The sequence below is a fragment of the Camelina sativa genome, chromosome 20 (genome assembly GCF_030686135.1).
Source record: "Camelina sativa cultivar CO46 ecotype springtype chromosome 20, ASM3068613v1".
NCBI lineage: Eukaryota > Viridiplantae > Streptophyta > Magnoliopsida > Brassicales > Brassicaceae > Camelina > Camelina sativa.
The window spans coordinates 11,608,191-11,625,723 of NC_141899.1; the positions used below are offsets into that span (position 1 = coordinate 11,608,191).

General features: G+C 40.2%; 1 protein-coding gene across 1 annotated transcript; it reads left to right on the forward strand.

The window, feature by feature from the left end:
• Positions 1 to 1,245: 1,245 nt before the first annotated feature.
• LOC147918729 (uncharacterized) lies at positions 1,246 to 1,769 on the forward strand. The gene is made up of 2 exons (XM_087503672.1): positions 1,246 to 1,289; positions 1,385 to 1,769. Exons 1-2 carry the CDS (start codon positions 1,246 to 1,248, stop codon positions 1,767 to 1,769), a joined length of 429 nt encoding a protein of 142 aa, XP_087359798.1.
• The last annotated feature ends 15,764 nt before the right edge of the window (positions 1,770 to 17,533 follow it).

Here is a 17,533-nt window from a genome sequence, read left to right on the forward strand (position 1 = left end):
TAAGTGATCGATCGAGGGTATAATGGTCATTTGTCATAAACAAAACTATAGGTTACTTAGATTAAATTTTGTGATTCTCTAATCATTTTTAATGAAAAACCTACCAAAACCAAGTCATGGTCCATTTTGAGTCTAGAGAGTACTCTTGCTTTAATAGTAAAGATTTCCTAGAAAGTGAGTTGTGGAATAAAGGAAGCTTCCGCATTTTCTCAAGTCAAAGAAATACGACTAAGTAATAATAATTCAGCCAAAACACAGGTCTCTTTCTCTCATACTGAAGATCTAAACATTTTCAATGTCTTTGTCCCTTCTTTAAGTTACACAAACAAGCACATACTATTTGTTCAAAAAACTCATCTATTCACCCCTAGAAAAATGTCTGCAGGATGTTTAAGCTGCTTCAAGAATAAGCAGAGCAAGAAAGAAGACAAACCCGTGAAAACAGAGAGGTTGCCAGAGCCACTTGATTTGAAAAGAAGATGTAGGGAAAAGAGTGAAAGTGCATCAGAGCTCTGAAGGTGACAGGAGCTTGTGAAGTGTCTCAGAGGGCTGATATGCTGATGTGGCGTGATGTGCTGATGTGGAGAAAGATTGTGGAACGCGGTGACAAGATGCGTGAGAAGGAAGGAAGAAGAGATCAAGAAATACACGAAGATATTGAGAGTATATTTGATCGAGAGAGATAAGGAAGGATATTTTCTTAGAGATAAGGAATATTTCCTTTTAGTTAAGATACACATAGATCTAGGTTAGAGATCGTTTGTGTGGGTATAAGTAGACGAGGGTTAGCCACAAAAAGAGCTAGCACTCGTGGGGATAAAGTTGTAAGATTTGTAAACCTTCAAGCATTCTCAAAAAGGCTTAGAAGGTGAGTGTGTTTTACTCTTTTAGATCTACACAGGGTGTTGTGCTAGATAGATAGGAGAGTGAGCTTAGTTTCATATCTTGTAACAAACGAGAGTTTTTATAAGATTGAATAAAAGCGTTTTCTTGGTGCGTTTCCAAGTGGGTTGTTTGAATTGTGTGTTCTCTATACCTTTACATTTGGTATCAGAGCAGACACCTGATAAAAAGTTCTGGTATCCTTTTTCAACAAGTGAGATCTTGCGACAAGGGTATGGAGAAATCATTGGATTGCGGTTCAAACACCATTGAAACTCGATCCTGAGTGCTTTGGTATTTGGAAAGTGTCAATCAAGCAGGCCATCTCGAGCATCGACATGGAAGCTTAGTTTGTGGTGGAATATGGTTGGTCACATCCTACGGAGAAGAGTGAGGAAGGAGAACTGGTTCCTAAGCACAGGAAAATATGGACAGCAGAAAAAAAAGTGGAGTCCAAACACAACTCACAGGCACTGTCAGTTATCTTAAAGTCTCTGCCTAGGGATATCTTCAACCAACTTCAAGGATGTGTAGCCGCCAAGGAAGCATGGGATATTCTGGTCGTCACTTTTGAGGGCACAAGCAGGGTCAAACGCACAAGGCTGGATAATCTTGCATCAGATTTCAAAAACTTGCACATGTCTGAAACCGAGTCAGTGGCTGATTACAGCATCCATTTGATTGGTAATGCGCAAGAAACTGTAGTCTTGGGTAAACGGTATAAGGACAAGAAGCTTGTGAAGAAATTCCTCAGAAGTCTTCCTGACAAGTTTCAACCACACAGGTCTGCTATGGATGTGTCACTGAATTCTGATGAGCTCAAGTACAATCAGGTGGTTGGGATGACGCAGGCGTTTGAGATACAACTAAAAAGAAAGAATAGATGAATGAGAAGTCTTTTGCCCTTAAAGCTATAGATGAACAGAAGCTTGCCGAGTCTCAGGAGGTTGCTGATGAGGAAAAGGTGGGCTTGTTGGTTAAAAAGTACTTTCGCAAGATGGAAAGAGGTCAGCGGAAGGGAACCACATCGCTCATAAAATCCGATACTGATAAGGAGATTAGGAAGAGTGAGAAGCAGGTGCGACAGTGTGCTGAGTGTGAGGGATTTGGGCATTACAAGTCTGAGTGTCCAAACAACAAACGTAAGAATTCTCTGTAGTGCTATGGGTGTAAGGGTTATGGTTATACTAAGTTTGATTGTCCTTCACGTGAGAACAAGCAGAAATCTTACAGTACTTGGAGCGAAAGTGACTCAGATGAAGAAGACAGCAAAGGTGAGATTCTGACAGCTTTGTGGCACTGCTGGGTGTCATTGAGGAAGATGAAGAAGATGAGGTGTTGGTAAAAATCAAAGGTATATATGAGAAGGTTGAATCTGACTCAGATGGAGAGGAGGATGATTTGTCGGTAGAAGATCAGATAGAACTTCTCATCAAGACAGTGTTACAAAAGACCCAAGACAACACCCAGTTGACTTCAGAAAGGGATACTTTGCAGCTGCATATTGCAATGATCACTAAAGAACTAAGTGAAGAGAAAGCTAAGACTCTGCGTCTTGAGAAGCAGTTAGAGGAACAGCTGAAGAATATCTGAATGCTGAATAAGGGAACTAAAGATCTGGATACACTGCTTAGTACTGGAAGATCAATCAATCTGAAGTGGGGCCTGGGTTATCAAGGAACAAACACTGACACGACTACTCAGTTTGTCAAAGGGATGGGGTCTGATCTCAAGCTGAAAGAGAAGGAATTCCCTACAACGACCAGTCCGTATGGTCAGCATTCTGTGATATAGAATCCAAGAATCCCAAGGATGAGGATGCAGCCTGGGTTGTCTACAAGACAACCATATGCCTCAAGTGGGTTTCAGCAGACGGCTCAGAGACCTGTTCAGCTTAGTAGAAGAAGAGGATGTTGGTATTGTGGACATCTAACTCATTATAAAGCCCAGTGCTACCAATTTCAGAATCGTGTGTCAAGCCTGATGCAACTTGGTGTGTTTTATCCAGTTGTGAGAAGAAACACTCAGGGATATGACAGCAAAGATGATCTCTACTGTCAGGTGGCATACACAGCCGAAAGAGCAGAGGTTGATCATGCCAAGTGGTACTTTGACAGTGGATGCTCCAGGCATATGACTGGTGCCCTTGACAATCTATCTCATATAGAAGATGTTGCTGGAGGGAGAGTTACTTTTGGTGATGGAGGATAGGGAAGAATCCGAGGAAAGGGTACAAATAGTGGTGAATCTCATTTCTTGGTCGAAGGTTTGAAGGCAAATTTGATAAGTATTGGTTAGTTGTGTGATGAAGGCCTGAATGTCACATTTAACAAGAAGGGGTGCAAGGCTGTTGATCAACAAGGATCTGTGCGACTCAGAGGAAGGAGATCTGGTAATAACTGTTACATGTGGAAATCATCAATGCAGTGTTTCAACACGACCACTGAGTTGGACACAGAGCACTGGCATCAGAAACTTGGTCACTTGAATATTCGCACAATGATGAGATTGGCTAATCAAGAAGTTGTGCGTGGAATTCCTAAGCTGAAGGGCGACGTACATTTCATATGTGGTCCTTGCAACAAGGGCAAGCAAGTCAAGGCATCTCATGGGCCAGTGGCAGACATTCGAACTAGTCATGCACTTCAACTGGTACATATGGATCTGATGGGTCCTATACAAGTTCAAAGCATATCTGGGCGACGGTTCATTTTTGTCATGGTTGACGATTTCACTCGCTACACCTGGGTGCGATTTCTGCGTGAAAAATCGGATGCTCTCGAATGTTTTCGTATACTTGGCTTGCAGATTAAGAGTGAAAAATGCTCTATCCAAACTATTCGTAGTGATCATGGAGGTGAATTTCAGAATGACAAGTTCGATCAATTCTGCAGTCATTAGGGCATTGTTCATAAGTACTCTGCTCCAAGAACACCAGAGCAGAATGGTGTTGTAGAGCAGAAGAACAGAACGCTGCAAGAAATGGCACGAGCTATGCTGCATGGTAATCAGGTTCCTCATCGTTTTTGGGATGAAGCTGTTAACACCGCCTGTTACATCATCAGCCGAGTGTATGTCCGGCCAGGGACCAACAAGACTCCCCATGAACTATGGAAAGGGAATTCTCCAACAGTAAGCTACTTTCATGTGTTTGGTTGTCTCTGCTACATTCTGAATGACAAGGATCAGTTGGGTAAGTTTGACTCCAAGAATGATGAAGGGATCCTCCTTGGTTATTCAGGACATAGCACTACATTCCGTGTCTACAATAAACGCACGCAATCGGTTCAAGAAACTGTCAATGTTGTCTTTGATGATACCTCGCTTCAACGAGTTGCTATGGTACCTGTTATCTCCGAGAAGGACCTGGTAACTGATGATGAGAAGCACGAGCAAGGGCCTAAAATCCATGGTGACTCTGTCAGCCCTGTGTTATCAACAGATGCTCTTACTCCATCTTCTCAGGTTCATCGGAATCACTCCTCAGGTGATGTTATCGGTGCGATTCAGGGGGTAGAGTTACCAGAGGCAAACATATTGATTTTGCTCAACTAGCTGGAAAGAAACAGAAGGTTGTGGTTCCTGACACTGTTTCTCAGGACTCTGAGATTGTGTAATTCGCCTGCTTTGTTTCAACTATGGAGCCAAAGAATCACAAAGAGGCACTTCGAGATGAGTTATGGGTTGCTGCGATGCAAGATGAGCTGGAACAGTTTGAGCGAAGTAATGTGTGGGAACTCACTAAACGACCTGCTAATGTCAATGTAGTGGGAACAAAGTGGATCTTCAAGAATAAGAGTGATGCCAGTGGGTGCATTGTGAGAAACAAAGTAAGACTGGTGGCTCAAGGTTACTCTCAAGGTGATGGAGTTGATTTTGATGAGACCTTTGCTCCAGTAGCAAGGTTAGAATCAGTCAGATTCATGTTCGGTATGTCGTGTGCTCTCAAGTTCACATTACATCAAATGGATGTCAAAAGTGCCTTTCTGAATGGAATATTACAAGAAGAGGTGTTTGTAGAGAAACCAAAAGGCTTTGAGAATCCACAACATCCTGAGCATGTGTACCGGCAGAAGAAAGCGCTATATGGTCTCAAGCAGGCTCCGTGAGCATGGTATGAGAGGTTGACAACGTTTCTTCTGGATCAAGGCTACAGTCGCATAAGTGTAGACAAAACACTGTTTGTTCTTAACAGTGACAACACGCTGATGTTTGTTCAGATCTATGTAGATGACATCATCTTTGGTTCTACTTGTCAACCTCTGGTAAAAAGGTTTGTGGAAAGCATGCCACAGGAATTTGAGATGAGTATGGTGGGAGAGCTGAAATACTTTCTGGGTTTGCAAGTTGAACAATCTGCTGATGGAATCTTTGTGTCTCAAAGCACCTATGCCAAAGAGTTGGTACATCGGTTTGGTTTAGGGAAGAGTAAAGAATCAAAAGTTCCTATGGGGGTCAATGACAAGCTTTCAAAAGATGAAGGAGGCGAGGATGTGGATGAGCGACTATACAGAGGTATGATTGGAAGCCTGCTATATCTGACAGCGAGTCGTCCAGACATATGTTTGTCGGTGGGTATATATGCGCACGGTACCAAGCCAAGCCTAAGATGTCACACTTACTAGCGGTTAAGAAGATAATCAAGTACATCAAAGGGACAATGAACTTTGGTATCTTCTTCACCAAGGATACCAACACCAGTCTAAGCGGATACTACGATGCTGATTGGGCAGGATCTGTGGATGATCGTCGAATTACAAGTGGGGGATGCTTCGTCATGGGCAACAACCTGATATCGTGGCACAACAAGAAGCAGAACAATGTCTCCCTATCAACCGCTGAGGCTGAATACATTGCCTTGGGCATCTGTTGTACACAGCTCCTGTGGATGCGCCAAATATCCTCCGATTATGGTATGGATTCTGATACTCTGTTGATTCATTGTGATAATTTGAGTGCAATAAACATTTCTAAGAATCCTGTTCAGCATTCTAGAACTAAACACATAGATATTAGACACCACTTTGTTCGTGAACTAGTTGAGGCGAAACTGATTGAAATTGACCATGTGAGCACCGATTTTCAGCTGGCTGATTTGTTTACTAAACCCTTGGACTTTAACAGATTCACAAATCTGAGAAAGTCTATATAGAAGATCAACTCTCTGGAAAAATAGCTGTGGGAAATAGCTGCCTGTCATGCCAGTCTGTCCATCCTGTTAAACATTGTCATGATTTAAGGAGGTCAAAGAGCTGTGAAGAGACATGCACATTTATTCTCAGGATCAATGACCTGTTGAATAACAAGCCTAGATTCAGTGACTGACAAAATCAAGTGATGTCAGTAAAGCTCAAGGTGATGAAGCAGCCATCAAGAGGCTGAGTGGAATAAAAAAAAAAAAAGGAAAAATGCCTTGCCTTAACATGTTGGGAAGGATTGAAGACTGAAGGTATGCCAGTGTGAAAGACTACCCACATGCAACAGTTTTCTGATCTTCGACAATTCAAGAGGTTGTGATAGTTCCTAGCAAAGGTTCTGAACAAGTGGTTGACACGACACAGGTATGGCTAGTGTTCTGATTTAAGAAAAAAATAATTTAAAAGATATATATATATATATATATATATATTGCTCATATGTGTTTCAGGCTTGATCTGGGTCCCTTAGGGGTTCATCATTAGTGGTTGTGCGTATCTTTGTTTTCATTCATGAACGTGATGAATGCAGTTATTCATGCACTGTCATTAATTGTGACTGAATTGACAGACAAATGTAGTCGAAAAAGGAAATAAGATGTGGTGTACACTGATGTTTAATTGAGTGTTTTCAGGATTGTTTTTAATTTTTTGGGCCGAGATCGTGCAGCCCATTAAGACTCACGGTGTATAAAAAGGAGCAGCTAGGGTTTTCGATTTTTCCGCATCACCTCTGTAATTTCAATCCTGTGTCGATTAAACTTCTAATTCATCTTTTTCCTCTCTTGTCGATCGATCCTCTAATCATCATGAAGTCCATCTTTAGTGGTTTCCACTATGATTCCAGTTCCGATGAGGAGCTCCACACTCCACCATCTTCGTTGCTTCTGCCAACTCCTCATGCTCTGATCGATCCCTCGACATCAATGGTGATCTATCAGCCTCGTGACGTGTCCACCTCAGCAATTCCGGCTCCAGTGGATCCAGTTCCCTAGCCCGTCTACTTCGAGGGGAACCACGAGACTTTTGACTCTTCGTCTTCTCCGTCGAGAGAGGTGTCGTCCCGATTTCCGGTGGTAGATCTTACAGGTGATGTGCCAGTGCCTGCTATGTCATCTCAGGGAGTCTCTTCGCGTCTGTGCAAAAGACAACCTCCTGCTGATCTCGACAGCCGTGACTCTAAGCGTCCATCTCTTCCCAGGGATAAGGGCACCTCCACCACGTCTCGGGGTGCCTCTTCAAAGGACTTCGATGCCAAACAGTTCATCTCCTCAGAAGCTGCACGACAGTATGGGTTCTTTGCCTCTCGAATGCTTGCTCCAGAAGTCTGTTACTCTCTAGAAGTCACTGATCATACTAGGGAATTCATAGATAGAGCTGGGCTGCTTAAAACTATCACACAAATTGGGTCCTATGATTCAGATGTGGTCTATGAATTCTGGGCGAATCTTCCAACGGTCAAAGTTGAGGGGGAGTCAGCTGAGGTGCTTGTCCGTGACTGGGTCTACGATTTCTCTCCAAGCCGCATCAATGCTCTGTGTGGTCTACAGTCTGTGGATGTGCATGAACAACGGTTGCAGACGGCTGCAATTCTGGACGAGGATCTTGCTCTTTTCCTCTCTGATGGTAAGGTCAAGTTCTGCAAGCCGTTGGTGTCCACGGCGATCAAGAATCCTGTCATCAAGGACCTGCATCGGATCTGCTGTAGCAATTGGTCTCCAACGGTGAACACGAGGTACATCTCGACGAACAGGGCTCTGGTGATCTACATGATCATGCATGGGATTTCGTTCGACTTTGGACTGATGATCTATGATCAGATCATGCAGTTTGGGTTGCAAGCTCAGTCAGGCTTTCGGTTGCCGTTTCCCAGTCTCATTTACCAGCTGTTGAATGCTCAGAGACCTGTTTCAAGTCTTCGGTCTCAAGACACAAAGAAGACCAAGGGGAAGAAGACTGCATCAGTTCCTGCTGAGACTGTTTCTCGAAGTGGTTCGTCTGCAAAGCGCAAAGCCATCCGGTTTGCAATCAAGATCCTGCAAGACGCCTTGGAAGCTGGTAAGTAGTTTTTCTCCTTGGTTCTAGCCTTAACTTGTGGCTTTTCCTATTGATATTTTTTGACTAAATTGTGCCAAACAAGCAGGAGGAGATAAGTCTGACTCGAGGCCTGAGGGGGAGATTACGCTGTGGGGGAGCTGTTTGTTTTTGTTGGTTTTTATTTGTGTTCCTTTCAAACTTTGCTCTGTCGAAATTTAAAAACTTGTTGGGTTGTCTTAGTGGGATGATTTTTCTTTTTTCTTGCCTTACCAAGCGTTTGTTTGCTTCGATCGTTGCTCGTTGCACTTGTTTGCCGGCATGGTTATGTTTTTTTTGTTGGCTGTGGTTGTGTTTTTCAAGCTTGATGCTTTGGTTGCTTTTGTGGCAAGATTCAGTCAAAAAGGGGGAGATTGAAAGTGCATCAGAGCTCTGAAGGTGACAGAGCTTGTGAAGTGTCTCAGAGGGCTGATATGCTGACGTCGCGTGATGTGTTGATGTGAAGAAAGATTGTGGAACGCGGTGACAAGATGCGTGAGAAGGAAGGAAGAAGAGATCAAGATATATACGAAGATATTGAGAGTATATTTGATCGAGAGAGATAAGGAAGGATATTTTCTTAGAGATAAGGAATATTTCCTTTTAGTTAAGATACACATAGATCTAGGTTAGAGATCGTTTGTGTGGGTATAAGTAGACGAGGGTTAGCCATAAAAAGAGCTAGCACTCGTGGGGATAAAGTTGTGAGATTTGTAAACCTTCAAGCATTCTCAAAAAGGCTTAGAAGGTGAGTGTGTTTTACTCTTTTAGATCTACACAGGGTGTTGTGCTAGATAGATAGGAGAGTGAGCTTAGTTTCATATCTTGTAACAAACAAAAGTTTTTATAAGATTGAATAGAAGTGTTTTCTTGGCGCGTTTCCAAGCGGATTGTTTAAATTGTGTGTTCTCTATACATTTACAAAGAGAAGGTATACAAGACTAACCCCTGGAAGTAGAGAGATTGCAAGAGCCGGTTGAAAAAGATGTAAAAAACAGCTTGTACAAGAAGGGGCCTTATAAATGCGCGGCGAAGACGACTTCCTTTAAGGAGTTGTGCCTGAGACCGGCGTACTACCCCTCATATGCAGGTAACAACAATGGCGGCTTTGAGCAACCTAGTGGCCCGAGAGACGACGGAGAACTCTGGGGAAGTATCTCTTCTTCTTCAATGAATAATGAATTCAACAAAGTGAAGACTTTTGATATACGAGGAGTCACAGATGCCGCAGCCAAGTGAGTAAGAGAAGAGGTTTAGAGATGCGTTGTTCATCAAATGTAAACTTAGAGCCCATATTTATACATGAATTGGTAAGGTTTTCTTGAATCTTGATAATATTGTCTTGTCTTGAGCCACAAATCCCTACTTTTATGTATGTGAGTAAACAATCAAAAGTGTCCAAGAAAATAGCAAAAAAAATATACAGTAAAACCTCTATAAATTAATAAAGTCGGGACCATAAAAATTTATTAATTTATAGAGGTTTTAATTTATCGATAAATTAATAATTATTAATTTATCGATAAATTAATATTTTATTAATTTATAAATAGAGTTTAAATTTTTATAATTTTGAAAATTTTATATTACAATAATATACTTTTGTTATCATTCATATTTCTAAAGAATTTCTTAATTTATAATCTTGGCTATTGTAATGGCTAAGTTTAGAATTTTGGTAAAAATGATAAATGTTAGAAATTTAGAGTTTAGAAGAAATTGCTACTAGTATCATTCATGGTAATGATTAAGTCAAAGAAGATATTACAGTAATTTTAGAACCAATTACATGCAAAGAATTAATTATTGCATTTAAGACTCTCCATAATTTTTGGATGTAATTTGAGAAGGCGACAATGAAAAACATTAGAGATGAGTTACGACAAAATACAAATTCAAGAATATACACACAACAATAGAGTCATATTTCACTAGATTTTCTTAGATATATATATATATACATACATATTATTTGATTATTAATTTATGATATTGATGGGACCATATTTTTACATAGGATTTCAAAAAAATTATTATCTTATTAATTTATCGAAATATTTCATTTTTTATACTGGCCCAACTCGAGACTGGAAAAATTTATTAATTTATAGCGAATATTAATTTAAAGAGTATTAATTTATAGAGGTTCTACTGTAGATGCAAAAATCAAAACAGAGCACCTCTCACTTTTGGAGGGCGGAAATAACTATAAGCTGCAAAAATGACTTGCAAAGCCGCAAACATAAGAAGCAACAAGACTGCAAATGACGATGCAAATGTCCATGGCTATCGAAATGTGTATGAACAAACTCAGCAGTATCGAAATGAGTTTTTGACACTGATAATATCTACAAATAATAAATTATATACAACTATTTGTTTATCAGCAGTAGTTTAAAAAAAAGAAATACAATATGTGAAAGTATTACCTTTGAATTTTTTGATCTTGGCGAAATGATGAAAGCAAATAATGGTAACACCATTCTCATATGCATGTAACAGTTCAACAACATATTTACCCCACAAAGTGACAGACAATCTCTCATCACTGACGTATACATTATGTTAATAGATAATAAAAAATAATAAACATCATTTGCAGTCCCGTGTCCAGGTTTATCGGGGCTTAAGGCGAATCCCGATAAACACATACATATATAATTTATTAGAGGTCATTTTAATATGTTTTTAATTAATAAATAAATATTAAAATTCAAAATTATAATAAAATAAATATTAAAAATTCAAAATTATAGAAATTTTTTTAATACAAAAATTAATTTAAAAACTAAAACATAATTGCTTTTTCTTCTATTTTAATAAACTCTTTCACCAATTTCTTGTAATCTTTCTTCCTTCTGTTTTACGATTTTACTCGATTCATTCACAATTTAGAGTATTATTTTCCTTTTTGTATATTTATAGTCTTGAATATATATATATATATATTCAAATGAGTCGTACATGGGTTGTTTAGGAAATAAGACACCCAAATCCATAACGATATACCATATATTCCAGAATTGAGGGTTCAAAAAAACAAAAAAACAAAACTATATATTTTGGGGGCCTGAGGCAAATGCCTTTTTTCTTACCTATAGGCACGGCCCTGATCGTTTGGTTAGAAAATGTTTTCAATCAAAACTTATTTTTCATCTCTGAGCTCGAATTCAATCTTCTTAACTGATTTATTATTAACATCAAGACCAATAACATCGAAAGAAGCCAATTATTTATTATCGATAATTTAAAAACTGATTTAAATGAACTTCCCAACCAATATGTTGGTATGGACCTCGTGGGCAAGTATCTTTGGAAATTTTGTTAGGGATAACAAAATCAACTCACTAACATTGTCACTCACCCTAACATTGGTACCGTTTACAAAGTTAATCTTTTACACGTGCAAAGTAGATCTGAAATGACCAGTAGCATTGGTTAGACTGAATGTTTCAATGAATCTCCATTGACCATCAAGCAACTGATTAGCATATGGAACCACCAAATCTTTTTTGACAGATGCGTGGATCTTTGTACCCTAATAAAAATAATTTAATATTAATTAGTCGGCGTTATTGAATAGCAGTATGAAAACATATGTTTATATAACAACACATTACCGTGGTATCAGCTAAGATACACTGAAGTGTTTCACCAGCCTTAGGAGTATATTGACGCCACAAATGCAGTATTTTCACTTGCACTCTCCAATTGGTCTTGTATGGTCGCAAGTCAGGAAGGATAGCAAATGATATAATTTTACTTTTAGCTCTCACGACGGAAAGTAGTGTGTGAGTTGGTGATGATCGAGTTAGGAATAGATAGGTATATATAGTTTTGAGAAAGGGGGAAACAAAGTGAGAATTTTTATTTGAAATATAGAATCAGGAATCAAATTACCAAAGTCTACGGGATTGATATACGATTTTCAGTTTAGATGTTTAAAAATAAACTGATAAATTTATGCATATTACATCGAAGATAGATAATGATAAGTAGAGAATAACATTTAAAAAATAAATGCTTGAATAACTGTTTTAATTGGATGTGTAACCGATTATACGAATCAAAAATTAGGGAAATTAGGTAACGATATGTAATTAGTTTGCGTAATGGTAGCTAAATTTTCACAACAAATTGATCGCTAATAAGAAATCACGAAATTAGTGGATTTTGATTAATTTCAAGTATTAGAGTCTTAATATTATGGATTGCAGTTAATATATTTAAGAAAAATAGATGAAAAAATCCAAGTAAGATCCGCGCCCCTCTGTTCATGATCCGATTGGCTAACCTTAAACCCGGATATTGTTTTCTCCAAAGTAGTAATGTTTGGAAGTAATATTAGGAGTGTCCAGACCAATTTACCCTCAATGAGAACATTTTGATAACTGTTTTGAGTGGCAGATTTTGTAAATACTATGTGTAATTTTGGACATTTTCAAAATGCACGTCACTGTTAATAGTATTAAGATATATAGTAAATATTGACATGTGAATCTTATAAAAATAGTTAAGTAATAAAGTTTGTGATAAAAAAATTAGTAAGGAATTTATAAATCGTAAAAACAAAATAGAATAAAATATTCTTGTAAAATATATTATTTTTTATTTAACAAAAGTATTCTATAGAGATTTTTGCTTCGAAATAATACTAAATAAAAAACAAAAAATAATTAAAGAGTTGGTAGACGAAGAATAAAAAAATTTAAAGGAAAATTAGTAAGAAATTTACAAATCATATAAATTAAAATAGAATATATGGATTACTTTTACTTTTTCTTTAACAAAGTAAAATATATGGATTCTTGCTATGAAATAATACTAAATAGTACACACCAAATATAACTAAAGATTTGGTAGAGGAAGATAAAAGAAATAATTATTTTTCTAAGTAAATAAATTTGAATGATCAAATTTCAAATTAATGTAAAGTACAAATGGATAACAAAAAAACATCAAAACTGAAAAACTCTCTCGAGGTGATGGTAGCGGCGATTTAGGGTTTCGACCCACACATGCTTTTGGGTTGTTTTTCGGATGGAGTCCTGGGTTCTTTGGCTTTCGTGGGGTGTTGTCTGGTGGGTTCCTGTGGAGATTTATTTGGTTTATCTGGTGGGGATTTATTTGGCGGATCTGTGTTGATCCAATTTTGGAATCAGCAAGATCTTTGTGTGTGGGTAATTTATTCGGGCAAGATCGGGTTGGTTTCTGATTGCACAGGATGTGTAAGGAATTCTCTGCGTATATTGGTTACCATGTTTGGTTCTGATTCAGTGGTCGATGTGCGATCTGCTATTCATGAGGGTTATGTCGAATATGGGGATCTTTGGAAAGGGCAAGATTTGGTGGGATATGATTTCCAACTGGTATGGATCGGATCTCATCTGATTGATATCGCCTCTTTATGTCGGTTCTCCTTCTGGTGTCGATTGGGGTATAAAGCAATCCTGACAGAAACGGGAAGTTTACGCTTCTCTTTTTTTTCCATCTCAATCCTGTGTTTCTACTGTTGGTTGGTATCGTCATGTATCAGAGTGGTTTCCTGGGGAAGGGTTTGGTGGGTTCGACAGAGGAAGCTTCAAGGCCTCGGAGGAAGATCAAGATTTCATATTTTGATAACTCTGACCTCATCGCTGGATATTCTAAAACGGTGGTAGGGCATTGCTTCAATCCTCAAATGCAGGACATGAAGGCTTTGCTGCTTGTGATGCCGAGGATCTGGCAAGTGGAGGGAAGAGTAGCGGGAGCAGATTTGGGGTCGGGGAAGTTTCAGTTTGACTTTGAGGAGGAGGCTGATATCGTCGAAGTGTTGAAGATGGAACCATTTCAATTTGACTCTTGGATGGTGTCGTTGGTCAGGTGGACACCAGTGGTGGATCCGGCTTATCCTTCAACACACAAGTTTTGGATTCATATCTCAGATGTTCTTATCCAGTTTTGGGCAGTGACAACGTTTAGAGATATTGGATCGGCTCTGGGTATTGTCGAGGAGGTGGATATTGATAGAGGGAGGGTGCATGTAACAATCGATTGTCTCAAGCCTCTCTGCTTTGAAACAGATATAGAGTTCTATAATGGCAAAGTGACGATTGTTAAGCTCCATTATGAGTGGCTGTATGGTTAGTGCAAGGGAATAAGGGATACAATTTACACCCGGTCAGGCAGCAGGTGGATGAGCAGGTATCGGGTTCTGAAAATGCAGATGTTGTTTCTGCTACGGTTGGGGGGTCTCATTCTGTAACAGATGCTCTAGGGGTAGGACAAATGAGTTTGATTGAGGAAATGCAGGTCGACGACGTCTCTCGGAGTGGTGCTATAGGCCCTCAGATGAACCCGATGGGACATGGAGTGGTTGTGGGGGAGGATGGGCATATGCAGGATGCACAGGAGGATCTAGGTACGTTTGATGATCTAGAGGAGGAGTTGGGGGTGAGGATGCGATTCAGGGTGAGATATTGTTGGAAGGTTCTTCCACGTCATCTATCGGGCAGAAGGTACGGAGAGGGAGAGGAACGATGCTTAGAGGGGTTAGTGCGAAGAAACGGAATGCTCAAATGTTGCTTTCTCCACGGAAGTGTCCCCCACAGGGGCCGGGTGTTGGTGAGAGTGGTGTTGGCCCAAAAGCCCAGGAAGGGGTTAAGGGAGGACTAGGTGGTGCTAAGCCACCAAAACCAAAAAATTTTAAATGAATGTTCTAAGCTGGAATTGTCAGCGTCTTGGTAATAATGCTACTATAGAGAACCTTAGGGATGGATCTCTAGAATAAAAATAGGCCTGATTTTTTATTTCTTATGGAAACAAAACAATCTTTCTCTTTTGTGGAAAACTTTGTAGGCCATTTTGGCTATAATAATTTAAAAACTGTGGAACCTGTTGGCTCTAGTGGTGGTTTGACTTTGTTTTATAATAAAGATGAGTTTGATGTTTCAATTTTGCAATAGTCTAATCGGTTAATTGATGTGGAAGCAGTTTATAAGGGTCGTATTATCCATTTAACTTTTGTCTATGGTGATCCAGTTCCACAAAAATGGGACTTGGTTTGGGAACAGTTGTTACGTATTAGTATTACTCGCTCGACTCTTTGGTTCTTATTGGGGATTTCAATGAATTAACGGGAAATCATGAGAAACGCGGAGGGAAGTCCGCCATGCCTCCTCTTTTCTCTCTTTCAATGGAATGATCCAGGATTGCGGCTTTGTGGAATTCCCCTATTTGGGGAATTGCCTGTCTTGGCAAGGCTGGCGAGATACGAAACCTATTTGGTGTCGCCTCGATAGGGCTTTAGGGAATGCAGATTGGCATGACCTATTTCCGGATACTGTTACGGAATATTTACCGATGATTGCCTCGGATCATGCGCCTTATAAACCGCTTGGGGCATCGGGGGTTCATGTTTGACCGCCGGTGGGTTGGAAAGGAGGGTTTAATGGATGTGATATCGGCTGGTTGGCTGGGAGGACAGTATCAGGGCTCAACAGGGTTTGTGAACAAAATTGTTAGTTGTAGACGAGCGATATCTCAGTGGCGGAAACAGCAGGCTCCTTACGGGAGGGTTTTGATTGAGGAGCTTAAGCGACAATTAGAGGTGGCTCAGGCTAATGACGGGACGGGTCCGAAGGTCATTTTGGATCTCAACGCCCGTTTGTGTCTGGCATGTCGAGATGAATAGATACATTGGTACCAAAAGAGTAAGCATCGCTGGATGCGGGTGGGGGATAAAAATACCAAGTATTTTCAGGCTTAAGCAAAGCAACGCCGGGCCCAAAATCGGATAGTGGGCCTGTTTAATTAACAGGGTGTTTGGTCTACTGAGGATCAAGATATTTGTGCTACAGCAGTGTCGTATTTTGAGGAGTTGTTTGCTACGATTTCTCCGGATAATTTCGAGGATGTGTTAAAGGAGGTCAAAACTGTTAACACAGACACGGATAATTCACGGTTAACGGCCCCTGCCATGGAGGCGAAGGTTAAGAAGGCAGTATTCATGATGTACCCGGACAAAGCCCCTGGTCAAGATGAGATGACAGCGCTATTTTTCCAGAAGGCATGGAAGGTGGTTAAGGCGGATCTAGTCTTGATGGTTAATCAGTTTTTAGACGAGGGAGTTTTTGAAAAGGGCTTGAATCGGACACATATCTGTCTCATCCCTAAGGTGGCGAAACCGACTCGGATGGCATATTTGCGCCCGATTAGTCTGTGCAATGTAGGATATAAGGTAATTTTGAAGGTCTTGTGCCAACAGCTCAAGCGGTTATTACGTGGACTAATCTCAGAGACCCAATCTGCATTTGTTCCGGGACGATTGATCTTAGACAATATTCTGATCGCTCAGGAGATGTTTCATGGACTGCGTACTAATAATTCGTGTAAAGGTAAGAATATGGCCATCAAGACAGATATGAGTAAGGTGTATGATAGAGTGGAGTGGGGTTTTGTTGAACACTATTACGGAAAATGGGTTTTGCGGATAAATGGATTTCGTTGGTTAATGTTTTGTGTCTCTTCGGTTGAGTACAAAGTTCTTCTTAATGGTCAACCTAATGGATTGATAGTCCCAGAGAGGGGGTTAAGACAGGGTGATCCGCTCTCCCCTTATATCTTTATCTTATGTACGGAGGTACTGATTGCAAATATTCGGAAGGCGGAGGAGGAAAAGCGGATTACGGGTATAAAGGTGGCGAACAAATGTCCGCCAATTACAAATCTGTTGTATGCGGATGATAGCCTTTTTCTGCAAGGTTGATAGGGACCAATGTGGGGTTGTGTTGAATATTTTAAAGCAGTACGAGGCGGCCTCAGGACAGCAAATAAATTTTGAGAAATCTTCAATTCAGTTTGGTCATAAGGTGGAAGAATTGGCTAAGGCGGAGATGCAGGGGTCCTTGGGATAACCAATTTGGGTGGCATGGGGTCGTATGTAGGTCTCCCAGAGAGTTTGGGGGGGGGGGGATCCAAAACGAAGGTTTTCTCTTTTGTTCGGGACCGGTTGCAGAATAGGACAACTGGATGGTCCACGAAACTATATTGTCAAAGGGGGGGGCAGGAGGTGATAATTAAGTCGGTCATGACCGTTGTACCAAATTTTGTGATGTCTTGTTTTCGGTTACCAAAAACAATAACATCCAAACTTACGAGTGCTGTGACTAATTGTTGGTGGAGTTCTAATGGCCAGTCTGGAGGTATGCACTGGATCGCTTGGGAGAAACTTTGTTGTAGCAAGCAGTTGGGTGGCTTGGGCTTTAAAAGGCACTGGACTTTGTTGTAACACGGCCTTGTTGGCAAAACATTTATGGCGGTTGATGGATTTTTCGGGCTCAATGTTTGCTAGGGTTTTTAAGGTAGGTATTACCGAAATTCAACTCCTCTGGAACCAATACGGT